The sequence below is a fragment of the Lolium perenne genome, unplaced genomic scaffold (assembly GCF_019359855.2).
Source record: "Lolium perenne isolate Kyuss_39 unplaced genomic scaffold, Kyuss_2.0 unplaced96, whole genome shotgun sequence".
Lineage (NCBI taxonomy): Eukaryota > Viridiplantae > Streptophyta > Magnoliopsida > Poales > Poaceae > Lolium > Lolium perenne.
In genome coordinates, this window is record NW_027249054.1 from 104626 (window position 1) to 131807 (window position 27182).

Consider the following 27182-nt stretch of genomic DNA (forward strand, 5'->3'; position numbering starts at 1 on the left):
ATGAGTGGGTATAAGAGAGGGATGTAACTAGGGGTAGACGATCCCAAGTTTTGAATTAAGGATGATTGAGCTATCTTGTACAACAAAGAGAAAAATCAAGATGGCACACTCATGTTGTCATCAGGAGAGAGTATTTGATGTAGTAAGAAGGAAAATAATTCTTCCTAAGCCACACATGTGTTTTATTTGGTGAGTTGCTTGTTTAACCACTAGAGGTGTTGTTCTTTGAGGTAACTCAAGACAAAACTCAACAAGCAAAACAAGATAATACATCTACCAACAGATCAAAGAAATTCATCTTAACAGACAGATCAAGGCAATTCGTCTTAATTAGTCTAAAGAAAAAGTTTTTGTTCCCCCTGATTTTTGAAATAAGGACAACTAATCAAGGTTGCAAAAGTTGGGGTGTTACACAAAAACTTCCAGTTAAGCCCTACCCATAATCAGGTATTGTGGGGGTACTTAATAATTGGAAAGGTATCGCATTCAAACCAACATCATTGTTTATCAGAAATCACCATCTTCTCTTGGTCATATTCACTTTCAAAAATCATTCAAGGGAATGCATCTTCATTCCAAGGTTTCAAATTCATTTCAAATTCACATTGTTCCCATCTAGAGTAGTCAAGTTTTATTTCATTATCACTAGCTCTAAATCATGAGGGGTGCTATCTTGCTTTGCTTGGAAGAGACTAACTTCACTACTCTAGTAACCAACTTGTACTTTCACCAAAGTTAACTATGAAAGTAAATCATTTAGAAAACAAGTAAAAACTTGCAATGTAAAAACTTGGGATAGGCTTATGTAAGAAAAGGTAAGGTTCATGGTGCCTTGCCCCAAGGGGCTTTGCACTTTGCAAGAATATTAGCTTGCCTTGGTAGTTCTCAAACTGTTCCTCCTCCTCCTCTTGGTAGCAACCTTCTTCTTCGGCGTACTCTCCGGTACTACCGTCTAAATTTGAATACGAGTATAATTACTCACTAATTCAATGGCTATTCCATACATCACATATAAACACACAAACTATTCTATGCACACAAAATAATCTACTTAGGTGCATGGGTTGTGTTGTTTAAATAGAATTCACTTCTTTGTATTTAATATGTAAATGATAGTTTCCATAGGGTTCTTTGAGAAATAATTTCCTCTCATTGAAAGCTTCTTAAGATTTAATTTCTCAAACAATCATGTATGAACTCATATTGACCTAAGTAAAATGTTCATCATCATCATTTGAGAAAATGATTTAAATGAGGTAGATCACCTCATATCATTTAATATCACTACATATGATTTAAATCTCAAGTAATTCATATAAGAGAGTTTGGGACCAGGGGTACAAACATCCCATGAATTCATGTGAGACAAGTTTAAATGAAGTATAAGACTCCACATAATTTACTTTAATAGTTTTGGACAATATCAACTAGTTAAACTAGCCATATCATCCATTAATTAAACAATGGCATGATCATGCAAAGTGACCACACCATTTTCTTGCAGAAACAATTAGTGTAAGTCAAATGTGAGCTATTAGAGTTGGAATTAACTTAATATCTATTTTGGTTGATTTTTAATAATTATTTGAATAGGGAAAAGTCCCTGCCTTGTTATTTTTATCACATTAATTCTACAAAGAATCTGGTCATGGGACCAGTGGCATGTTGTAGATAATTTCTCTAGCTTTCCAACAATATAAAGTTCATCCAATTTGGTTTATCCGATTTAAATCTATTGAATTTCCAAGTGGCAGCAGTATTGAAATTCATTAGGAAATATTTAAACTGGATTTGAATTAACAGGCCGGCGGGAAAACTAAACGGGCTGCAAGATTTAAAAACGGCCCAAACCAACCCAGTCCAGCCCAACCACGGTCCACAGACGCGCGGCGCGCTGACAGGGTGGGGTCCGCGCGTCAGTGACTCACTAAACCCGAATCGGTATGGGCGAGTCTGAGGCGTTGGATTAGACCGAAATCTAACGGCCGTGGTTCATCGTCCCGCCGGCGAGAGGGGAGTTCACCAACGGCTCAGGTAGGGGGTCGGCGGGCTTACGGTGGCTCTAGCTAGGGTTGGAAGTATGCGTGACGAAGTGGTGGACGACGGCGAAGCGGCTGGTAGCAGTGGCGGAGCTCGAGGTGGTCTGGTTCGCCATCGATTTCTGCCGGGCTTCCGCGGCGGCGATCTTGCAATTGGCCCTTCTCCGGCGTGAATCAGATGAACGGTGGGGTGGTTGAGTGGTTGTGAGAGGTGGGGAGTCTGGTGGTGTGCTTGGATCAGCAAGGGGAGCTCTCCTTTTATAGCGTTGCTTGAGTGCTGCGGGGCAGGGTGGCGGTCGACCATGGCGCGGCACTTCCGGTGGCTGGTCGAGCTAGGAGAGGGTGTAGTGGTGTTCTACGTGTCCAGGCGAGGCGAATGGCGGCGACAGCTCGGTCGGGGAGGGCCTGGTTGTGTCGCATCATTTCCATGTCTGCCGCGCCTGCGGCGGAGCAGGGTTTCCTTCTCCGGCGGCGGTGGGCGCGGGTCATGGTCTGGCGGGTGTCTGGTGGCGTCCAGGTGTCGTGGTGATGCTCAAGGCGTCGAGAGCGGGTCCAGGGCGAGAGCGAGGTGGCGGCGCGGCGCGTGTACTGAGCGCGTCCATGGCGTGCATGTGCGACGCGAGCGGCGTCCAGGGCGTGTGCAGGGCGCGCGATCTCCGGCCATTGTCGTCGTTCTCGTCGACCATGGCGGTGCTAGGCGAGGCTAGGCGATGCGGTGGCGTCTTTGTGGCGCGATGGCCGAGGGCAGGATGCAAGGGGAGAGAGGGGAGGTCGTCGGGCTCGGCGACATGGCCGGCATGGCCATGTCCTAGCTGCTCTCCTCCTCTCCTTAGCATCACTATGCACCATTTAGGGTTTGAGGGGACCAGGGGACACAATGGTGTAGGTTAGGGTAATTTAGGTGATGTAGAATCACTATTTGCAATAGTTGCAAATAGTGCCCGATTTTGTAATTTGCAAAAATATCCAAATTTGAAAAATTCAAATGGTGAACCTTTTTGAAATGTGAGTGTTGAGATAAGTTGTATTTGACCAGAGGTGATTAGAGGTGGTGATGGAATTTTTAGAATTCAAGAATTGGCAAAAATGGCTAAGTGGAGAATGTTCCATATGTTAAAAAGTTGTGACTTTGGATGAGCATTGCTCATGATCAAAGATGATTTTGGCATGGTGATCTTGACAAAAGTTGTTCACCTTGATGTTGACTTTGAAATGGTGCAAAGAGTTAGCAAGATTTGGTTTGGGAAAATTGAATGTCAATGGCTCAAAGTGGTGATCAGACTATAATTGTCAATTTTGACCATTATCATATGTGAGCTAGCTTTGTGTTTGAATTTCATTTGAATTGTAATTCTTTGATTCCAAAAGTTGTAATAAGTGTTTAATAACATTATTCAACTAATGGTGAAGACCAAATAGGTCTAGGGTCAAAATTTATAAAAATGCCATAGGGCATATATGAGGGTTTTTAGGGTTTTTCATTTAATGGATTTTCTCCTTCTTTGATTTATTTGGTTGGTGATCTTAATATGATCACATTAGGGTTTTAGAGCATATAAAATACCAGTAATAACAATCATCATGGCATATCAATCAAATGCACTAGTCCTATGCATGGTACAATATGCACTTTGAAAAGTTTTTGTTGGTTTGAAATTTTGCTCTCTGGAATTCTCTAACTTCCTTTTTATTGAAATTTGGGGTGTTACAAACCCTTCCCCCTTACAAAAGATCTCGTCCCGAGATCGAAAAGAAAGTTAGGTACCAAAGAGATCTGGGTACTCCTTCTTCATGAAGTCTTCGCGTTCCCATGTGGCTTCATCCTCGGTATGATTGCTCCATTGGATCTTCAGAAACTTGATGCTTCGGGTGCGGGTGGTTCGGTAAGCTTCTTCTAGGATGCGAATCGGCACTTCGCGGTAAGTCAGATCCTTGTTGATATCCACCGATCGGTGATCGATGTTCTTGAACACTTCGGTCTTCTCCGGGACTTCAAGGCACTTCCGGAGGAGTGAGATGTGAAACACGTCGTGCACAGCCGACATCTCTTCCGGTAGCTCCAGTTGATAGGATACTTCGTGTGACGCCCCGGAACCGGTACCATGAGGATTCCAGCGATCCTGCCAAAATCCGCATGATATCGATTCAGAGACGCCCTCCGACACGACGTGCGCGAAGAGTCACACACGTGATGCCAGAGGAATTAACACGAGCGGTAACATTACAACAGGATTACAATAGAGCCCACAAGATACATATACACAACAACGACTCCAACGAGTCAAGATACAAATATACAATACAAAGATCCAAATCATACAGAAGTTCGAATTCGAATACGTCCGAGTACGGACAATATACAAATTGGACTAAGAGTCCTGAAGATAACCAGTGGCGTCCATAACCCTGCCCAGGCCAAGCCAGAAGGGTAACCTTGCTAACGTCGTCATCTCGTACCTGTCGAAGTCGGGCCATCGGTTGCCGACAGAAGGGGGAGGAGACAAAAAGAAAGGAAGGCGAGGGTAAGTACCATTGGCACGTACTTGCGAGACAAGACCAGCTATGCTCGCTGGTGGGCGGTATAAACTTCACCCGGCTATATGTGGAGTTTAGCGGCAGCAAAGCTACTATCCAATAGAGACTCGCTACAACATCCGTCTACTCAGAGAAGATAAGAGAGCGCACAAGGTAACAGTTCTATACTCTGCAAACATAACACAGCCGATGCGATCCCCCTTCGCCAAGAGGTATTGCAAAGGCACACACACTTTTGAAAGGGTTTTATTAGCAATTTATTAACAACAGGAAATAAGGTGTAAGTTGTTCTATGATCAAGCTATACAATTCCAAGTCGTCCATAACCGCGGACGCGGCTTATCGATAAGATGTACACCCTGCAGGGGTTGCCCAAATGTAACCATACGCATGCTCGAACCCACTTACTACAGGTGGAGTCTCACATCAAGACCGTTCCCAATGCAAGAGAAAGTTTAATGGGAGCCACCCAACTAAGCTACCCGTGACGAAGTTCGGCCGTACTCCGATACGGACCCAGAGGTTTGCGACATAGTCCAGGCGGGCACTTACGACCAGGCACAAGATAAGTCTATCCGCGTTATGAGTACAGTACAGTAATAAACACCCGAAGGCAACAGGAAGTAAATCGTGCATCGTGCATATGGGCAAATAAAACCAAGGTTGTGGCTCCCAATAAACAGACTCGAGGAAAGGTAGTGGGTGATGGGGGTCCCATTCCCCCACGTACGGGTAGAGCGCTCAATCTCGGAACAGATAACAAGAACTCGGGTCCTAGGGGACATTAGCAAGTCAAAGTTCCGATGCTTTCGCAAAGGGGCTCACAGATGCCTCTGCTTACAATTTTAGTTGTTAACAATTAAGTAAAGCATGTGTATCTCCAACAACTGATAAAGCATGTGAAAACCTCCCAACAAGATATCCCGACATCTCGAGATATCAACAAGACCCTAAACTCGCCTACGACTCGCAAAGCTGGCAAACAACAAACAATAGGTAGGGCGAGGAGGTGTATCTCGGACATATAGGTAACAGGTGGATAGGACACGTGACACAACAGAATCGCAACATAAGGATAGCAATAGATCAAAAGAGCATGTAAAAGTAAAATAGGTGAAGGGGTGGGCTCGCCTGTGAAAAGCTCCAGAAGAACTTGTCGGAGAACTCGTCGTATCTTACATCACCACTTCGTGATCCTATCCGGGAAGAAGCAAATGCTGGAACACACAACGTATGCAATCTTACTACTACGGAAGAAGAATCAGCATGATCATGATATGATATGCATGACATGGCAACATGATGTGGCGATGCAACTTATCCAATTTAAGCGGAGTCGGAACCCCGGACAAACAAGTTATGTTGGAGTTGCATTTTCTACCGACAAAGTTAAGTGTTGATTAGCATGGCAAGACATGGCAGGGGTGCGCTACTTCAATATTAAACGGAGCGGGAAAACCTAATTGGGATTCCGAAATACTCCGCATACATGTGAGGTGATAATGCAAATCTATCACGACACGACATGATGCGAGATGCAAACAGATGTATGAATGGCATATTCATGATCCTTGCATTTTTCTGAATAATTCTCATATATAAAACATTTTATTCGGAGTTACGGTTTGAAAGATATGAAATGGTCAAATTTTAATAATAAAATGCATTTAATTTGATTGGTCAAATTGCTTGTTCCAAAATAGTTGTAACAGGTTCAGATTTGAGATAGGTTTCAAATCCCTGTAATTGGGTTTTATTTTCCACAGATGAAAAACAAGTTTGAAATTCTACATTCAAAAGAGTTTGGAAAACCAGAGAACAAAACAGAATAAAAGGTGTGCTTTTATTTTTGAAAAAGATGGTAACCAGGGATTGATCTTGGGCCTCCCAGAAGGCATTAGCCAGTGGAGCTCGTTTTGAGTCTTGAAAGACTACAGGGCCGATCATAGGTAAAACGACATGGGGCGTTAACTGAAGGATGAACTTCAGTTTACTCAAGATAAACACGTACAGGTTCTGAATTGAAGCAACACACAGCAAGCAGGATGGCTGTGCGTTTCACCTGGGATTGGATCTTGGTTGCCCTGGGAATTGGATCAAGTGACCAACCAGAAGGACTTGCTCGTGTATACGGTTGACATGGTTGCCGTTGAAGTGCAACAGAAGCAAGGGAACATCAGAACACCACAGCACCAAAGGTGGAACTGCAGCCTGACCAAGGCGTGCGTGCGCTCAGTTACGAACAAGGCGGCAACTATGAAGCTTGAGGATAGTGGGAAAACTGGGATCGGGCGCTGCTGCTCACCGGGGGTTGCTGCTGTAGTCGTACTTCGAAGGAGACGGAGATGACGATGTGATGAAGTGGAAGACGAAAAACGCGCTCCCAGCGCTAGCCGGGCGCAGCGAGGTCCATGGCGACAGCAAGGATAGAGAACTCAGGCGGCGTATCTCGGACAGAAAAGGGCGACAGTGCCGTCAGAATTTGGCGACGCCAAACAGCGAGCAAATAGGACGGGGAAGAGAGGGAAAAGGGGCGCCATCTCACCAGGAAACTGATGAACACCTCGGAGGGGGCGGACGACGTCGGAGGCTGACGAAAACAGCGGTTTCCTCGCCGGAGTCGGGGAAGAGGACGGGGTCGTTGGCGTCGATTGCGTGCTGGATTCGAGGAGTTCCTGGGTCGATGATGAACAGCTTGATGAGGGGAAGCTCTTGGTGGCCTTGGCTCGGCGAAAGGTGGTCGGAGAAAACGGGGCGACGGCGAGGCTGCGACGGATGTGTTCGGTGTTTTTCTCTGAAGCTTTTGTCTCTCTCGTCTGCGTGGTTGAGGGAAAAGAAGGGGCGGCGGCACGAGCATGGAGAGGAAGCGGGCTAGGGTTTGCTGGGGTCAGGAGGGGAGCAGGTTCGGATGGTGGTTGGCGTCGACCGCGTGGGGAAGAAAAGAACACGCCTCCTGCGTGGCTGGTTGAAAAAGACGACAGAGAAAAAGAAGGGAAGAGATGGCGTGCAGAAGTGGTATGGGCCAAGCAGGAAGAAGAGGCCACGAAGGGAGTGGACGTGGTAGCTGCAAGGATCAATGGGTTGCTGGGGTCTTTTCTCTCTTCTTCTTCTTATGATTTTTCTTCTTCCTTCTTTCCCTTTTTCACAGATTTTGTAGGGAACAGGAGAATAAAAGAGAGAGTTTAGGAAAACGATTTGGGAACAGTTTTGGAAGATACCCGAAAAAGCTTTGGCACTGGTTTGCAAGCAAGTTTGTAAATATCCAAAACACTAATATTGTTGTTTTGGGTTTTATTAAAAAGGAATAAGAGGGCATAGGCTTTATAAAACCTTGGTATAATTGCAAAACAAAATAGAGTTTAAATAAAATAATCATTTTTGTTGTTTTATTAAAAAACATGTATGGTGATAAGATGTCATGATTATATGCACAAAACAAAAGGAACAAACAAATCTAAGAGGGGTATTACCCGGGGCCGTTACAATCGACACCACTAACAAGGAACCTCGCCCCGAGGTTCCACGCCATGGTACTGGGGAGAGAGGTGAACTATCGGATCTTCAGGCGATGTGTCGATCTTCTCGACACCACTAACAAGAATTGTTACTCCATGTAGAACGGCGACACCACCAACAAGAAGTCGTTGTCCCGTCGATGATGAGGTGCTTCTGTTGGAACTCGTATTGCAGAAGACCAGGCTCCGTAGAACAAAGAGAAAAGGAGTAATAATCACACTGATTCACCAATTCAATGTAACAAGAGTGAATAATAAGAGTAGTCGGCATGGGGGCCAATCCATTCCGCACCCAAAGTATTACTCCGTACATGAATAGGAGAATCGTGCAACCAACTCCCAGCATTCAGATTGGCGATCCTGACAAGCGTTGACAGTGAAGATCCGACGGGTCAAGGCACAAAGAATTGAAGACGGATCACGGAACAAAGATGACATCAACAGGTAAGACAAAGGATAGTCGCCGTTGATGTTTCTTCTGTTGGAAAATCTTCCGAGAGCGGACCTATTAGGATAATGCATAGATCGTCCAACCCACGTCGGATCCTAAGACTCGGAGAAAACTCAGATAAGAGAGAAGACTCAAAAACTCGAAAAGGTAAGAAGGGAAAGAATAGGGATAAGGAGAAAAATCAGAGCTAATCAGATCTATCCAACGAGTTTTAGAAAATAGTTTTGACACTCTACACAACAACATCCGTTGACAAGGTTATCCTACAGGCTGGACTAGTGGGGTACCGTCAACCTGAGCTCTGATACCAACCTGTGACGCCCCGGAACCGGTACCATGAGGATTCCAGCGATCCTGCCAAAATCCGCATGATATCGATTCAGAGACGCCCTCCGACACGACGTGCGCGAAGAGTCACACACGTGATGCCAGAGGAATTAACACGAGCGGTAACATTACAACAGGATTACAATAGAGCCCACAAGATACATATACACAACAACGACTCCAACGAGTCAAGATACAAATATACAATACAAAGATCCAAATCATACAGAAGTTCGAATTCGAATACGTCCGAGTACGGACAATATACAAATTGGACTAAGAGTCCTGAAGATAACCAGTGGCGTCCATAACCCTGCCCAGGCCAAGCCAGAAGGGTAACCTTGCTAACGTCGTCATCTCGTACCTGTCGAAGTCGGGCCATCGGTTGCCGACAGAAGGGGGAGGAGACAAAAAGAAAGGAAGGCGAGGGTAAGTACCATTGGCACGTACTTGCGAGACAAGACCAGCTATGCTCGCTGGTGGGCGGTATAAACTTCACCCGGCTATATGTGGAGTTTAGCGGCAGCAAAGCTACTATCCAATAGAGACTCGCTACAACATCCGTCTACTCAGAGAAGATAAGAGAGCGCACAAGGTAACAGTTCTATACTCTGCAAACATAACACAGCCGATGCGATCCCCCTTCGCCAAGAGGTATTGCAAAGGCACACACACTTTTGAAAGGGTTTTATTAGCAATTTATTAACAACAGGAAATAAGGTGTAAGTTGTTCTATGATCAAGCTATACAATTCCAAGTCGTCCATAACCGCGGACGCGGCTTATCGATAAGATGTACACCCTGCAGGGGTTGCCCAAATGTAACCATACGCATGCTCGAACCCACTTACTACAGGTGGAGTCTCACATCAAGACCGTTCCCAATGCAAGAGAAAGTTTAATGGGAGCCACCCAACTAAGCTACCCGTGACGAAGTTCGGCCGTACTCTGATACGGACCCAGAGGTTTGCGACATAGTCCAGGCGGGCACTTACGACCAGGCACAAGATAAGTCTATCCGCGTTATGAGTACAGTACAGTAATAAACACCCGAAGGCAACAGGAAGTAAATCGTGCATCGTGCATATGGGCAAATAAAACCAAGGTTGTGGCTCCCAATAAACAGACTCGAGGAAAGGTAGTGAGTGATGGGGGTCCCATTCCCCCACGTACGGGTAGAGCGCTCAATCTCGGAACAGATAACAAGAACTCGGGTCCTAGGGGACATTAGCAAGTCAAAGTTCCGATGCTTTCGCAAAGGGGCTCACAGATGCCTCTGCTTACAATTTTAGTTGTTAACAATTAAGTAAAGCATGTGTATCTCCAACAACTGATAAAGCATGTGAAAACCTCCCAACAAGATATCCCGACATCTCGAGATATCAACAAGACCCTAAACTCGCCTACGACTCGCAAAGCTGGCAAACAACAAACAATAGGTAGGGCGAGGAGGTGTATCTCGGACATATAGGTAACAGGTGGATATGACACGTGACACAACAGAATCGCAACATAAGGATAGCAATAGATCAAAAGAGCATGTAAAAGTAAAATAGGTGAAGGGGTGGGCTCGCCTGTGAAAAGCTGCAGAAGAACTTGTCGGAGAACTCGTCGTATCTCACATCACCACTTCGTGATCCTATCCGGGAAGAAGCAAATGCTGGAACACACAACGTATGCAATCTTACTACTACGGAAGAAGAATCAGCATGATCATGATATGATATGCATGACATGGCAACATGATGTGGCGATGCAACTTATCCAATTTAAGCGGAGTCGGAACCCCGGACAAACAAGTTATGTTGGAGTTGCATTTTCTACCGACAAAGTTAAGTGTTGATTAGCATGGCAAGACATGGCAGGGGTGCGCTACTTCAATATTAAACGGAGCGGGAAAACCTAATTGGGATTCCGAAATACTCCGCATACATGTGAGGTGATAATGCAAATCTATCACGACACGACATGATGCGAGATGCAAACAGATGTATGAATGGCATATTCATGATCCTTGCATTTTTCTGAATAATTCTCATATATAAAACATTTTATTCGGAGTTACGGTTTGAAAGATATGAAATGGTCAAATTTTAATAATAAAATGCATTTAATTTGATTGGTCAAATTGCTTGTTCCAAAATAGTTGTAACAGGTTCAGATTTGAGATAGGTTTCAAATCCCTGTAATTGGGTTTTATTTTCCACAGATGAAAAACAAGTTTGAAATTCTACATTCAAAAGAGTTTGGAAAACCAGAGAACAAAACAGAATAAAAGGTGTGCTTTTATTTTTGAAAAAGATGGTAACCAGGGATTGATCTTGGGCCTCCCAGAAGGCATTAGCCAGTGGAGCTCGTTTTGAGTCTTGAAAGACTACAGGGCCGATCATAGGTAAAACGACATGGGGCGTTAACTGAAGGATGAACTTCAGTTTACTCAAGATAAACACGTACAGGTTCTGAATTGAAGCAACACACAGCAAGCAGGATGGCTGTGCGTTTCACCTGGGATTGGATCTTGGTTGCCCTGGGAATTGGATCAAGTGACCAACCAGAAGGACTTGCTCGTGTATACGGTTGACATGGTTGCCGTTGAAGTGCAACAGAAGCAAGGGAACATCAGAACACCACAGCACCAAAGGTGGAACTGCAGCCTGACCAAGGCGTGCGTGCGCTCAGTTACGAACAAGGCGGCAACTATGAAGCTTGAGGATAGTGGGAAAACTGGGATCGGGCGCTGCTGCTCACCGGGGGTTGCTGCTGTAGTCGTACTTCGAAGGAGACGGAGATGACGATGTGATGAAGTGGAAGACGAAAAACGCGCTCCCAGCGCTAGCCGGGCGCAGCGAGGTCCATGGCGACAGCAAGGATAGAGAACTCAGGCGGCGTATCTCGGACAGAAAAGGGCGACAGTGCCGTCAGAATTTGGCGACGCCAAACAGCGAGCAAATAGGACGGGGAAGAGAGGGAAAAGGGGCGCCATCTCACCAGGAAACTGATGAACACCTCGGAGGGGCGGACGACGTCGGAGGCTGACGAAAACAGCGGTTTCCTCGCCGGAGTCGGGGAAGAGGACGGGGTCGTTGGCGTCGATTGCGTGCTGGATTCGAGGAGTTCCTGGGTCGATGATGAACAGCTTGATGAGGGGAAGCTCTTGGTGGCCTTGGCTCGGCGAAAGGTGGTCGGAGAAATCGGGGCGACGGCGAGGCTGCGACGGATGTGTTCGGTGTTTTTCTCTGAAGCTTTTGTCTCTCTCGTCTGCGTGGTTGAGGGAAAAGAAGGGGCGGCGGCACGAGCATGGAGAGGAAGCGGGCTAGGGTTTGCTGGGGTCAGGAGGGGAGCAGGTTCGGATGGTGGTTGGCGTCGACCGCGTGGGGAAGAAAAGAACACGCCTCCTGCGTGGCTGGTTGAAAAAGACGACAGAGAAAAAGAAGGGAAGAGATGGCGTGCAGAAGTGGTATGGGCCAAGCAGGAAGAAGAGGCCACGAAGGGAGTGGACGTGGTAGCTGCAAGGATCAATGGGTTGCTGGGGTCTTTTCTCTCTTCTTCTTCTTATGATTTTTCTTCTTCCTTCTTTCCCTTTTTCACAGATTTTGTAGGGAACAGGAGAATAAAAGAGAGAGTTTAGGAAAACGATTTGGGAACAGTTTTGGAAGATACCCGAAAAAGCTTTGGCACTGGTTTGCAAGCAAGTTTGTAAATATCCAAAACACTAATATTGTTGTTTTGGGTTTTATTAAAAAGGAATAAGAGGGCATAGGCTTTATAAAACCTTGGTATAATTGCAAAACAAAATAGAGTTTAAATAAAATAATCATTTTTGTTGTTTTATTAAAAAACATGTATGGTGATAAGATGTCATGATTATATGCACAAAACAAAAGGAACAAACAAATCTAAGAGGGGTATTACCCGGGGCCGTTACACTTCGCCTCGGCGGCTGAGGACTTTGAAAGGTCCGACGTATCGGGGTGCTAGCTTTCCTTTCAGCTGAAACCTTTGCATTCCTTTCAAGGGGGATACCTTGAGATAGACGAAGTCTCCGATCTCGAAGGTCATCTCCCGACGTCTCTTGTCGGCGTAGCTCTTCTGTCTCGATTGCGCCGTCTTGAGATACTCGCGAATCTTGTGGACTTTCTCTTCGGCTTCACGAAGAACATCTGGGCCAAAAACTTGGCTCTCTCCAACTTCTGACCAGTTCAGGGGGGTACGGCACTTCCTTCCGTACAAGGCTTCAAAGGGGGCCATCTGTAGGCTGGCTTGATAGCTATTGTTGTAAGAGAATTCTGCGTAAGGTAGGCAGTCTTCCCACTTGGATCTGTATTCCAGTACGCATGCTCTAAGCATGTCCTCCAGTATCTGGTTTACTCTCTCAGTCTGTCCGTCGGTCTGAGGGTGATAGGCGGTGCTGAAATTTAGGCGAGTGCCTAGTCCTTCATGCACTTTCTGCCAGAACCTTGAGGTGAACTGTGATCCTCTATCTGACACTATCGATTTGGGGGTTCCATGCAGGGCGACTATTCTGGAGATGTAAAGTTCAGCTAACTTTGGGCCTTGATAGGTGGTTTTGACGGCGATGAAATGGGCGACTTTGGTCAATCTATCGACAACTACCCATATTGAATCATTGCCTTTGCTGGATTTGGGCAGTCCGGTGATAAAGTCCATTCCTACGGAGTCCCATTTCCATTCTGGAATCTGGAGGGGTTGTAATAGTACGGCGGATCGTTGATGTTCTGCCTTGACTCTTTGACAGATGTCACACTTGGCGATATAGCTACCGATCTCTCTCTTCATTCCGTGCCACCAAAATTGCTCCTTCAGGTCTTGGTACATCTTGGTACCTCTGGGGTGGATTGAATAAAGGGTGTCATGGGCTTCTTGCAGGATGACTTGTTTCAGGTCAGAGTCCGATGGTACGCAGAGACGTTCTTTGTACCAAAGAATTCCGGCTTCATCTATGGTGAATCCTGGGGCTTTTCCTGCGGCTATCTGTTTCTTGATTCCGTCAATGCTAGCGTTGTCTTTCTGGGCTTCCTTGATCTGACTAACCAAGGTGGGTTGCAGTTCTATGCTGGCTAGGAATCCTTCACTAACAAGTTCAAGTCTGAACTGTTCAAACTCTTGATGCAAGCTAGGCTGTTCAGTTGCGAGCATGGAGTTCAACTGGCACGGTAGTCGACTCAAAGCATCCGCTACCACATTGGCCTTGCCGGGGTGGTAGTGAATCTCCAGGTCGTAATCCTTGATCAATTCGATCCATCGGCGTTGTCTCATGTTTAGCTCCTTCTGGGTGAATATATATTTGAGGCTTTTGTGGTCGGAGTAGATCTCGCATTGATTACCCATGAGGTAATGACACCAAACTTTTAAGGCTAAGACCACGGCTGCAAGCCCGAGGTCATGGGTTGGGTAGTTCTGTTCATGTTGCTTGAGTTGTCTTGAAAGGTAGGATACAACCTTGCCTTCTTGCATAAGCACGCATCCAAGTCCAGTCTTGGAGGCATCGCAATATACGTCAAAGGGCTTTGCGATATCCGGCATGATCAGGATTGGGGCTGTTGTCAGTCTACTCTTGAGCTGTTGAAAGCTCTCTTCGCATTTGTCGGTCCACTCAAACTTTCTGTCCTTTTTCAGCAGTTGGGTCATTGGTCGAGCGATGCTCGAAAAACCTTCGACAAATCTGCGGTAGTATCCGGCTAATCCAAGAAAAGCGCGGACCTCGGTTTGTGTGGTTGGGGCTTGCCATTCCATAACAGTTTTGATTTTGGCGGGATCTACGGCAATTCCTCCTGCAGACAAGATGTGTCCCAGGAATCCAACTTCTTCCAGCCAAAACTCACACTTGCTAAACTTGGCATACAACTTGTGCTGTCTAAGGGTTTCTAGGACAATTTCCAAATGCTGTTCATGTTCCTCTTCGGACTTGGAGTAGACGAGAATGTCATCGATGAAAACAACGACAAACTTGTCCAAAAAGTTCATGAAAATCTTATTCATGAGATTCATGAAATAAGCGGGGGCATTGGTCAGTCCAAATGACATGACGTTGTACTCATACAACCCATATCTGGTGGTAAAGGCAGTTTTTGGAATGTCGGTGGCTCGGATCTTCAGCTGATGATATCCAGTTCTAAGATCTATCTTGGAGAAAACTCTGGATCCGGTGAGTTGATCGAACAAGTCTTCTATCTTGGGTAGGGGGTATTTGTTTTTTATGATAACATCGTTAAGCTTATGATAGTCCGTGCATAAACGATTTGCACCATCCTTCTTGTCCACAAACAAGACGGGTGATCTCCGGGGGATGCACTTGGTCTAATCAGACCTTTGGCCAACATATCATCTATCTGCTTCTTCAGCTCCACAAGCTCGGTTGCGTTCATGCTGTAGTCTCTCTGGGCTGTGGGTCCAGTTCCGGGAATTAACTCGATGATAAACTCGATATCCCGATCCGGGGGCATACCGGGTAGATCATCTGGAAACACATCAGGGTAGCGACAAACGACCCTGATTTGATCCAGAGTTGGCTTGGATACACTTTGGTTGCATGTGAATTTTCTGGGTAGTTTTTCAGAGACGTGCTCTACTACGATACCGGTGCTGCTGGTCATGGTTATGGCTTTCTTGGCACAATCTATCAATCCATTGTGCTTGGACATCCAGTCCATTCCTAGTACGACTTCCAAACCTTTGGTTCCGAGTATGATTAGATTGGCAAAGAAATCTACATCATGGATTTTGATGGGTACATTTTTGCAGAATTTTCTGGCTTTGGTGGTTGATCCGGGGATTTGAACTATCATAACATGCTTCAAACTGAGGGGTTGAATTTTACTTGTTGATGCAAAGTCTTCCGTGACAAAAGAATGAGATGCTCCGGAATCAAACAATACTCTGGCAGGGATGTGGTTGACAGAAAACATACTCAGTACAACATCTGGTGCTTCCTGGGCTTCTTCGGCGTTCATGTGGTAGAGGCGGCCGTTGCGGTTATTGGGGTTGTTGGGGGCGAACTTCTTGCCGATGGAGACATGGCGTTGCTGCTGGGCAGGTGTAGCGGTGTTGCCGGCGAGCTTGGCAAGACGCTTGGGACACTCGTTGGAGTAGTGCCCCACTACACCACACTCATAACAAGTGATAGTGGTCTTGTCCTGCTTGTTCGCAACGGGCACGGCATTGCTTCCGGTTCTGGGAGCGGTGTTGGTGTTGTTGTTGTTGTTGTTAGGGGCTCGGGGTGGAGCGCGGTTGTAGTAGTTGTTGTTGTAGTTGTTGTTGTTGTAGCCTCCTGGCTTGGAGTTTCCTCCACTCCGGTTCTGATAACCGGGGCGAGAGTTCTGCATCTGGGGTTTGTTGTTTCTCGGAGTGAAACCTCCGCTTGAGCTAGGGCGAAACTTCTGGGGGTGGCTTGATCCACTTTGATTCGCCATGCGGCGCTTGCGGTTCTCATTGGCTTGGTTTAACTTGCCCTCCATCTGGATGGCGGAGTCGACAAGGGCTTCAAGGTCGGCGAAGGGGATGTTGACGAGGACAGTCTGCATCTCATCATGCAGTCCGTTCAGGAATCTCTCCTTCCTCTTCTCAACGGTGTCGGTCTCATCAGGGGCATACCTTGACAATGTGAGAAACTTGTCGCGGTATACAACCACCGTCATGCGACCTTGTTTCAGTTCACGGAACTCATCCCTCATCTTCTTGATAAGACCCGGGGGTACATGGTACTTGCTGAACTTGAGTTTGAAATCCTCCCAAGTCATGAATTGACCTCCGTTCATGGCACGGGTGCTTGTCCACCAAGCGCGGGCTGGTCCAGCGAGATAGTGGGTGGCGAACAAAACTTTCTCGTTGGCTTCCACTCCAGCTACCTCCAGATTGTTCTCCATAGTCTGGAGCCAATCGTCGGCGTCGAGGGGTTCTTCGGTCTTGCTAAACACCGGGGGATTGGTGTTTTGAAAGTTCTTGAGCTTGGATCCGGGGTGGTCATGATTTCCATGGCCTTGGTTGGTGATGTTCTACAAGGCAACAAGGTTGGCTTGGCGCTCGGCTCTTTCGGTTTCCCGGTCGGCAAGCATGGTTTGCAGCAGTTGCAGCATCGCGTCGTTGGTGCGATTTGGAGGGGCCATCTGAAGATATAGAAGATTATGAGATAAGAGGGAACATTCTATGGTTCATTTTGGTTAAGTTTGAAAACAATTTGAAAACTTGTAATCTTTTCATGACAAACATAACATTCATTCATTCATGCAACACATGGTACAAACTAACACACATACTCCAATGGTTTTAAGAACCATTCTCATGCTACGATACAAGGGACGGGATACAACTCACACCTACATAAGTGAGACTAGTGCAACTACTCCTCATCCTCGACATCGATCGGGACGTAGTCATCGGGTCCTGCATCCAGGAACTCGTAGTCCTCCTCCTCGGTGTTCTCGTCCTCCTCAAAGTCGTTGTCGTCACTCAGGAAGGCGTCTCCTCCCTGAATGTCGATGCCTCCATCGTCATCCTCCAGCTGACGAATCTGATCCTCCTGGGCCTTGACAGTGGCCTCAAGTGACGCGATCCGGGCGCGAAGGCGATGAATCGTAGCGTCCTTCTTGGCACGCTGCTGGCGAAGGCTCTTGCGATCGTTGTTGAGTAGCTTGATCGCCTCACCCTGCTCGGTGATGTGAGCATGGGTCTGGTTCGCGTAAGCGCGAGTGGCGTCGAGGTCCCTCTGGGTCTGGTAGAGCATGAAGTCCAGGTGCTCAGCATGGCGCCTCAGCTCTGGGTGCGGCTGCAACTCCATGGGCACTCCCGCAGCATCACGCCTCACAAGGTGGGCGTAGCGAGAGGCGAGGATGCGCACCACGTTCTGTCCACAGAGGCGCGCAAGTGCCTCCTGAAGGCCACGTGCGAGTCCGTCGAGCCAGTTGCTCTCGCGGAAGGAGAAGAGGATCCTCTCCGAGGTGGGAGGCTCCATCTTGCCCCTCAAGTTGGCAGTGATCACCCACTGCAACTCTCCTCCGGGCGTGTCGTCCAACTGAACCCCGTGAAACTCAGGGTGTGGGCGCCCAAGGAAGTCAGAGACGGCGTTGAGGTCGTGCTCGAAGATCAAGCTCCCTCCGTTCCCAAGCTGGTAAAACTTGGTGTTGATGGGTTCATTCGGCTCCATCTGAAAGAGAATTGGATGAGTAAGTTAGAGAGTGCAAAGTGTGGCAAAATTTTAAGTTGATTCAAAATAAGATAGAACATGATTCATCAAATTTTGCAAAGTCTCAAAGACAAGAGTGTAGTAGATTTTCACAAATATTTTCTTTCATTTGATTTCAAAGTTAAGTTTTTTAGAACGCCCATTCTAACTAAGGTCTTAAAGGTCAAACAATGGCTCTGATACAAACTTGTCAACACCCGGATTTTTAAATCCGAATGCCTATTATGTCATACATCGCAATCCCAGGAATATTGTTGTTGCGAGGCATAATAGTTAAGTATCACAGTCATCATTCATTTCAAACCATAAGTCTTACAAATTTGGAATCACATGATCCATATTACACGAATAGTTGATCTGTCGATCAACGAACAAACACAAGTTCATAGTTCAACATAGCGGAAGCGTAAGATACAAGGACTCGCTAGTCCACAGGCCAACGCTTGATGTCGGAAGGCGCTTAGTTGTCGTAGGCGTCCTGTTGGTCATCTCCTTGTTCCTTTTCATACTCTGGCCATTTGAATAGCCAGGGACAAAACCATGAGTACTTTAAGTACTCGCAAACTAATACTAATGTAAGTGCTAGACATTTAGGATGGTTTGCTAAGCTCTAGTTTATTTGCATAAAGCTAGTTTTAGTTCACAAAGTTTGAGAAAAAGCTTATTCAAGTGCTAACTAACTCAAGTGGGAACATTAGTGTCATTCCCACCATTCAAGTGGTGATTTCAATTCAATTCACCACAAGTCATTTCACCATCACCTTTCAACATCATTTTTCAAAGATATGACATCGGAAACTGTATGGCCTTTCCAACCGTCCATAACCGTGGACGCGGCTATTCGAATAGGTTTACACTCTGCAGAGGTTGCACACTTGTGCCACAACATTTGATTTCATCCGTCGGGATTACCTTAATCATCGTAACACAAAGACGCGGATCATCAACCATAACCTTTCACTTACAAATCCTAGTATGAGCACCTCTCCCCATGAGCTTGGCCTCCCAGTGAAGACCAACTGTCAACCTGGGAACTGCACAGGGCTTGGCCGTACAATTCACCTCAATTTCACATCATTTCTCAACAACGGAGGCAGCCTCAAGTGTAATCCCTATGACGTGTAGTCAGAGGGAACCCATACTAAGACGCATAAACTTCCAGTTAAGCCCTACCCATAATCAGGTATTGTGGGGGTACTTAATAATTGGAAAGGTATCGCATTCAAACCAACATCATTGTTTATCAAAAATCACCATCTTCTCTTGGTCATATTCACTTTCAAAAATCATTCAAGGGAATGCATCTTCATTCCAAGGTTTCAAATTCATTTCAAATTCACATTGTTCCCATCTAGAGTAGTCAAGTTTTATTTCATTAGCACTAGCTCTAAATCATGAGGGGTGCTATCTTGCTTTGCTTGGAAGAGACTAACTTCACTACTCTAGTAACCAACTTGTACTTTGACCAAAGTTAACTATGAAAGTAACTCATTTAGAAAACAAGTAAAAACTTGCAATGTAAAAACTTGGGATAGGCTTATGTAAGAAAAGGTAAGGTTCATGGTGCCTTGCCCCAAGGGGCTTTGCACTTTGCAAGAATATTAGCTTGCCTTGGTAGTTCTCAAACCGTTCCTCCTCCTCCTCTTGGTAGCAACCTTCTTCTTCGGCGTACTCTCCGGTGCTACCGTCTAAATTTGAATACGAGTATAATTACTCACTAATTCAATGGCTATTCCATACATCACATATAAACACACAAACTATTCTATGCACGCAAAATAATCTACTTAGGTGCATGGGTTGTGTTGTTTAAATAGAATTCACTTCTTTGTATTTAATATGTAAATGATAGTTTCCATAGGGTTCTTTGAGAAATAATTTCCTCTCATTGAAAGCTTCTTAAGATTTAATTTCTCAAACAATCATGTATGAACTCATATTGACCTAAGTCAAATGTTCATCATCATCATTTGAGAAAATGATTTAAATGAGGTAGATCACCTCATATCATTTAATATCACTACATATGATTTAAATCTCAAGTAATTCATATAAGAGAGTTTGGGACCAGGGATACAAACATCCCATGAATTCATGTGAGACAAGTTTAAATGAAGTATAAGACTCCACATAATTTACTTTAATAGTTTTGGACAATATCAACTAGTTAAACTAGCCATATCATCCATTAATTAAACTATGGCATGATCATGCAAAGTGACCACACCATTTTCTTGCAGAAACAATTAGTGTAAGTCAAATGTGAGCTATTAGAGTTGTAATTAACTTAATATCTTTTTTGGTTGATTTTTAATAATTATTTGAATAGGGAAAAGTCCCTGCCTTGTTATTTTTATCACATTAATTCTACAAAGAATCTGGTCATGGGACCAGTGGCATGTTGTAGATAATTTCTCTAGCTTTCCAACAATATAAAGTTCATCCAATTTGGTTTAGCCGATTTAAATCTATTGAATTTCCAAGTGGCAGCAGTGTTGAAATTCATTTGGAAATATTTAAACTGGATTTGAATTAACAGGCCGGCGGGAAAACTAAACGGGCTGCAAGATTTAAAAACGGCCCAAACCAACCCAGTCCAGCCCAACCACGGTCCACAGACGCGCGGCGCGCTGACAGGGTGGGGTCCGCGCGTCAGTGACTCACTAAACCCGAATCGGTATGGGCGAGTCTGAGGCGTTGGATTAGATCGAAATCTAACGGTCGTGGTTCATCGTCCCGCCGGCGAGAGGGGAGTTCACCGGCGGCTCAGGTAGGGGGTCGGAGGGCTTACGGTGGCTCCAGCTAGGGTTGGCAGTATGCGTGACGAAGTGGTGGACGACGGCGAAGCGGCTGGTAGCAGTGGCGGAGCTCGAGGTGGTCTGGTTCGCCGTCGATTTCTGCCGGGCTTCCGCGGCGGCGATCTTGCAATTTGCCCTTCTCCGGCGTTAATCAAATGAACGGTGGGGTGGTTGAGTGGTTGTGAGAGGTGGGGAGTCTGGTGGTGTGCTTGGATCAGCAAGGGGAGCTCTCCTTTTATAGCGTTGCTTGAGTGCTGCGGGGCAGGGTGGCGGTCGACCATGGCGCGGCGCTTCCGGTGGCGGGTCGAGCTAGGCGAGGGTGTAGCGGTGTTCTACGTGTCCAGGCGAGGCGAATGGCGGCGACATCTCGGTCGGGGAGGGCCTGGTTGTGTTGCATCGTTTCCATGTCTGCCGCGCCCGCGGTGGAGCAGGGTTTCCTTCTCCGGCGGCGGTGGGTGCGGGTCGTGGTCTGGCGGGTGTCTGGCGGCGTCCAGGTGTCGTGGTGATGCTCAAGGCGTCGAGAGCGGGTCCAGGGCGAGAGCGAGGTGGCGGCGCGGCGCGTGTACTGACCGCGTCCATGGCGTGCATGTGTGACGCGAGCGGCGTCCAGGGCGTGTGCTGGGCGAGCGATCTCCGGCCATTGTCGTCGTTCTCGTCGACCATGGCGGTGCTAGGCGAGGCTAGGCGATGCGGTGGCGTGTTGTGGCGCAGTGGCCAGGGCAGGGATGCAAGGGGAGAGAGGGGAGGTCGTCGGGCTCGGCGACATGGCCGGCATGGCCATGTCCTAGCTGCTCTCCTCCTCTCCTTAGCATCACTATGCACCATTTAGGGTTTGAGGGGACCAGGGGACACAATGGTGTAGGTTAGGGTAATTTAGGTGGTGTAGAATCACTATTTGCAATAGTTGCAAATAGTGCCCGATTTTGTAATTTGCAAAAATATCCAAATTTGAAAAATTCAAATGGTGAACCTTTTTGAAATGTGAGTGTTGAGATAAGTTGTATTTGACCAGAGGTGATTAGAGGTGGTGATGGAATTTTTAGAATTCAAGAATTGGCAAAAATGGCTAAGTGGAGAATGTTCCATATGTTAAAAAGTTGTGACTTTGGATGAGCATTGCTCATGATCAAAGATGATTTTGTCATGGTGATCTTGACCAAAGTTGTTCACCTTGATGTTGACTTTGAAATGGTGCAAAGAGTTAGCAAGATTTGGTTTGGGAAAATTGAATGGCAATGGCTCAAAGTGGTGATCAGACTATAATTGTCAATTTTGACCATTATCATATGTGAGCTAGCTTTGTGTTTGAATTTCATTTGAATTGTAATTCTTTGATTCCAAAAGTTGTAATAAGTGTTTAATAACATTATTCAACTAATGGTGAAGACCAAATAGGTCGAGGGTCAAAATTTATAAAAATGCCATAGGGCATATATGAGGGTTTTTAGGGTTTTTCATTTAATGGATTTTCTCTTTCTTTGATTTATTTGGTTGGTGATCTTAATATGATCACATTAGGGTTTTAGAGCATATCAAATACCAGTAATAACAATCATCATGGCATATCAATCAAATGCACAAGTCCTATGCATGGTACTATATGCACTTTGAAAAGTTTTTGTTGGTTTGAAATTTTGCTCTGGAATTCTCTAACTTTCTTTTTATTGAAATTTGGGGTGTTACACGCGTCGAGGATGTCCAGGTGCGCATCCAGGGGCGGCTCCTCGGCGTCCTCCGCGTCCACAGCAGTTCTCCCGACGCCGTCTTTCCTCGCAGCACCCTACGGCCGAGCGGCGACGGCGGCGGCTCCGGTGATGCTAGGCAACGTGGAAGGGCACGTTAGAAGCGGAAGAACATGGCAAACACAATGGAAAAGAGAGGGAGGGAAAAAGAGGCCGGGAGCGAGCGCGTTCTTCTCCGCCACCTCACGGTGAATCGGTGACCACGGGCGGGGAGGGATGCTCCGGCGGCCAGGGGCCCGGGAGGCGTCGCTGCTCCTCATGGGATGGAGAGAGGGAGTGTAGGGGAAAGTGGAGTGGAGTGGGAGGGAAGGGAGTGAGTGGGGGAGCCTTCTTATAGGGCGGGAGGGAGGTGTGGGCGGCGTCCATGGCCAATGGGCGGTCGGGGCTGGCGTCAGGGGTGACGTTGGAGGGTGGGGGCAGGGTGATGTCACGCTGGAGACGTCAGCAGGAGGGAGGGGCGCGCGGGAAGGAAAGGGTTCGAGCGGGAGGCTCCCCGAGTTGCTGCTCACGTACGTTTTCCCTTCTGGCTTCGTTAGGGTTTGAGTTTTTGGGCCCCTTCTTGGGCTGCTTGACTAGGGCCGGTGAGAAGGGTCTGGAGAGGGTCCAGGGAAGGGTAGAGGGGTAGGTGTTTGGGCTAAGGAGGGTGCGGTTTGGTTGGGTGGTGCATGGGCACCATGGCCTGGCCATGCACAAAAAGAAGGAAGAAGAGAGAAGGGAAGGAGAGGGGGTAGTGTTCCCCTTCCTAGGGTTTGCTCAAAGAGAGAGAGAGAGAGAGAGAAAGGTGACAAGGGTAAGGGGAGAGAGGGTGCAAGGGAGGGTGAAAAGAAAAGGGGGCATGGTGCCATGCAATGACATTAAAGTCACTTGCCAAAATTTTCAAGAAAAACAACAAGAGGGGTGAGTTGGTGGTGTTGATGCCACCATATTTGATGAAGAGGAAAGGAGGGTGGAGAGAGGATGGTAAGTGTCCTCTTTAAAAAAATGGTGAGAGTTTGGAGAAAAAGGGACTAGGTTGGTTCATGGAGTGACAAGATAATTTTTATGCCAAATTTGTTTACAAGAATGTCAAGTTAGAAAAATAAGAGGTGAGGGACAAGAGATGGGGCGGTGGTGATAATGGTGGTACCCAAGTTGAATTTTGAAGGAAGATCAAAAGAGTAGGTGAGAAGGAGTAGTAGGGTTATTCTGGGAGGTTTTGCATTTGCACAAGTCAGATTGGCTAGCAAAGTTCATGGTTCACCACATAGATATTTGAGATGTATTGTTGGTGATGACCGTACCATGGATATTTAATCACAGATCAAATAGCCTTTAATTTATTTTGGTGTCTATGGCCTTGTTTTTGATAGAGATTAAACCAATAGGCTTATTTGAAATATTTGAAAAAGAGGAGAGGTCTTAGAAGAGTAGAATAATCCATGGAGGAAATAGAAAATATGGATCATTCCATTTTATAATTTTAAGAAACCAAAACTACATACAAAGGCTTTCACAAGATTTTTTTTAAAGTCCCATAAAGTAAGGGTAAGCCATTTGGTAAATACCTTGTGCCAAAAAAAACAATGTCCTTTTCAAACTCTTTTGCGATACCATGATCAAGGTGATCATAGTAAAATTTAAAAGAAGGGTTTTTGAGAAAATCCTTTGAATTAATATTTTGAGTCATAGGACAAAACCAAAAGAGGTTTTGGGGTTTAGGTCAAAAGGTTTGATTATTTGAAAGGGAGGAGGTTAAGGTAATACAAGAGTGACCATAACTTCACTATTTTCTAGAGACTAGAAATTGTTTGTTGAGGTATTTATGGGGAAATCACCAAGCATAGGGTTGATGCATTGGTAAAGAAAGGAAAAGAATTTTCCAGGGCCACACATGTGTTTTATTTAGTGAGTTGATAAGTTGTTTTAACACTAGAGGTGTTTATTCTATGAGGCAACTCAAGACAATTGCAACAAGCACAACAAGACAATACATCTACCAACAGATCAAAGAAATTCATCCAAAACAAACAAATCAAGGAAATTCATCTAATTAGTCTAAGAAAAAGTTTTTTTTGTTCCCCCTAATTGTTGCAACATGTACAACTAAACAAGGTTGCAAAAGTTAGGGTGTGATAGATCTTCCACCCTTAAAAAAATCTCGTCCCGATATTACTAAGCGTAGAACTAGAGGGGTTGTAAAGTTTAACGAAAGTTAGACTCCATTCTTCTGTAGAGGTGCCAATGTTGAGAAGGTTGTTGCTTCATCTTCTGGGAGACACGGTAGATTCCCGCTGATGGCGATCTTCTTGAAGAGGGTGACTACTCAATGTAGGTGTTAGATCTGTAGCTTATAAGCGATCCTAGTGGGTGTTTAAGATTCTGGGAGAGTTAGTGCACTCCAGCAGTGCTTTAGCAGGGTTAAAAACTTTTTAGAGTTAACTTTAAATTTAGTGGAAGACGAAGTCTTCCACCCTTAAGATGGTTCAGCGGGGTTCCTCAACACTTAGGGCTTCAGCCACGGGTCTTGTTGGTGCCTTCGAAGGAGTCATCAATCTCTCGTCTTGAGTTGAACATCCTCAGGGGGGCGATGTACAGTCCACAACTTCGAGGGGAGTTAGTGCATCCCAAGTTCCCAACGGTGTTTAAGAAAGGTGGAAAATTTTTAGGGTTAGCTCCAAATTTTAGTGGAAGACGAAGTCTTCCACCCTTAAGATTTCTCATTGGGGTTTTCAGAAAAACTCAGAGCTTCTGCCTTGTGGTTCTGTCTGGGGCTTCTGAAGAAGTCATCGATCTTCTGTATCCAATTAAGAATCTTTAGGGGAGACGTGTAGACCACGACTTCAATAGGTAAACACGGTGTTTATTAAAACATAGGTCGCGCAATGAGTTAGTAAGTGGATAAAACGGCTGGTTGGTATCCATATGAAGCAGCAACAGAGGTCATCGAAGGCAATCTTCAGCTTGAGGGTCGGTGCTGACTTACTTCAGCTAAGAAGTGAGCGGGTAAACTACACCTAATCTTGAGTCTTGAGGTATCTTCAGGAGCTTCACTTGATGAGTACCAGATGAACCAGGTGACGCAGCTTGGCTTTGACACTATTGTTTTCTCAGCTTGTTAGACAGTGTGTTAGAGGGTGGTTTTCAAGAAGATATCCTCGAGGTTAGAGCGATTACTCCAAGGTTAGACCAAGTTAGTATGTCTTCTCGCAGAGGTGCAGTCACTCTTGAAAGTAGGGGCTTTTGTTTTCTTGGCGTAGTAGAGATGCTTCAGCTGATCTTGAAGGTATTGGCTTCTACTTTGTTGGCGTAGTAGAGGTGCTTCGGCTGATCTTGAAAGTAGTTAGCGTAGATAGGGGTCTGGGTTAGGTTTTTCTGATGGTTTGAAAAACAACAGCTAACAGGGTTAGAGTTAGAGCCTTTCCTTAACCTATCCAATTAACTAGAAGTTAGCATTACATCGGCGAGGTAGGTGAGGGTGAAAACATCCTAGGGAGGCTAGGTTATCATGCTAGGAGTATTTTTCAGGCTGAAAGACTAGAAAAACATACACACAACAAACAAATAAAAGACACTCAAGGAAGCACACTAGGGAACTACAAGCAATCAACACACCAGACAAGGCACTCTAAGTATCTAGGGATACCTAATACGTGGGGGTAGCTCAATCGAAGCGATTGAGTTTGTCCTATCCATCCTATTGGTTTGGGGCTGGTTACATATGTTGGCGTCTTTATCTGGCCGACATCGACTTCAACAGGGATTTTTGAAGCAGTTAGTGGTGAAGCAGCCTGGTGTTGAGTCATCGATGTTGAAGTGGAGGCAAAAACTGCGTAGAACTTCTGGTCTCAACATCCTAGGGACGTGAGGTCTTCAGAGGAGTAGCTGTCGAGATACTCCCAAAGTCGACAACTTCTCGTAGATGTCCTTAAAATTACTAGTCAAGAAATTGAGAACTTGATCCTTGACGACTGCAAAAGTGCGAGTCCAAAGAGGACCAAGGTCAGCTCCTTGACAGACTTTGGTGACAACCAAAGACATGATCTAATTATCCCTTTATGTGCGCGGCTAAGTCGGCATCCGATCTTCAATAGCTGTTGTTGGAGATATAAGAGTCTTCCTGAGGGATTGAGTCATCTTCGAGTTCGAGTCTTTGGTCTGAGTTGGGGACATCGTCCAATATGTAGGTTTGAAGTGGATGCGAAAATAGAGTAAGAATTTTCAAACATTTTTATAAAGCGGAGAGATAGGAATTTAGAAGCTTTGAATAAATAAGGGGAGTAGAAGCTATGCTTCCGACTAAATAAAGAATTGGTTTCGTAAATAGTTTTTCCCAAGTACTTGTTTCCTAACTAACGTCCATGCTAGCTAAGGTCTCCTACAGTCAGGATAGCTCTGATACCAGCTCTGTGGGGACCCCGGACTAGCTGCCCGAAATACCTGTTATGTATACAGTTCACGATCCCATGATCAGTGCGCCGTGAACACATAACCGAACTGATATCAAAATTTCTTTATCCTTTACAAAAGGGAATAAGAAAATTACAACAAGGTCACATGACCAATCTTTACATACTAGCCTCGAAGGGCCTAATCTAATC

The 27182-nt window shown here is 45.8% G+C and overlaps 1 protein-coding gene across 1 annotated transcript in view; it reads right to left on the reverse strand.

Annotated features, from left to right (window-relative positions):
- The window catches only part of LOC127322783 (uncharacterized), a 43907-nt gene extending 17520 nt beyond the window's left edge, over positions 1-26387 (reverse strand). Inside the window, exons 1-3 of the mRNA XM_071824859.1 lie at positions 26301-26387; positions 11855-12179; positions 10441-10526 (exon numbers count right to left, since the gene is read on the reverse strand). Coding sequence (XP_071680960.1) covers positions 10441-10526; positions 11855-12179; positions 26301-26387 — 498 coding nt within the window. The remainder of the gene's footprint in view (positions 1-10440; positions 10527-11854; positions 12180-26300) is intronic.
- Positions 26388-27182: the final 795 nt, after the last annotated feature.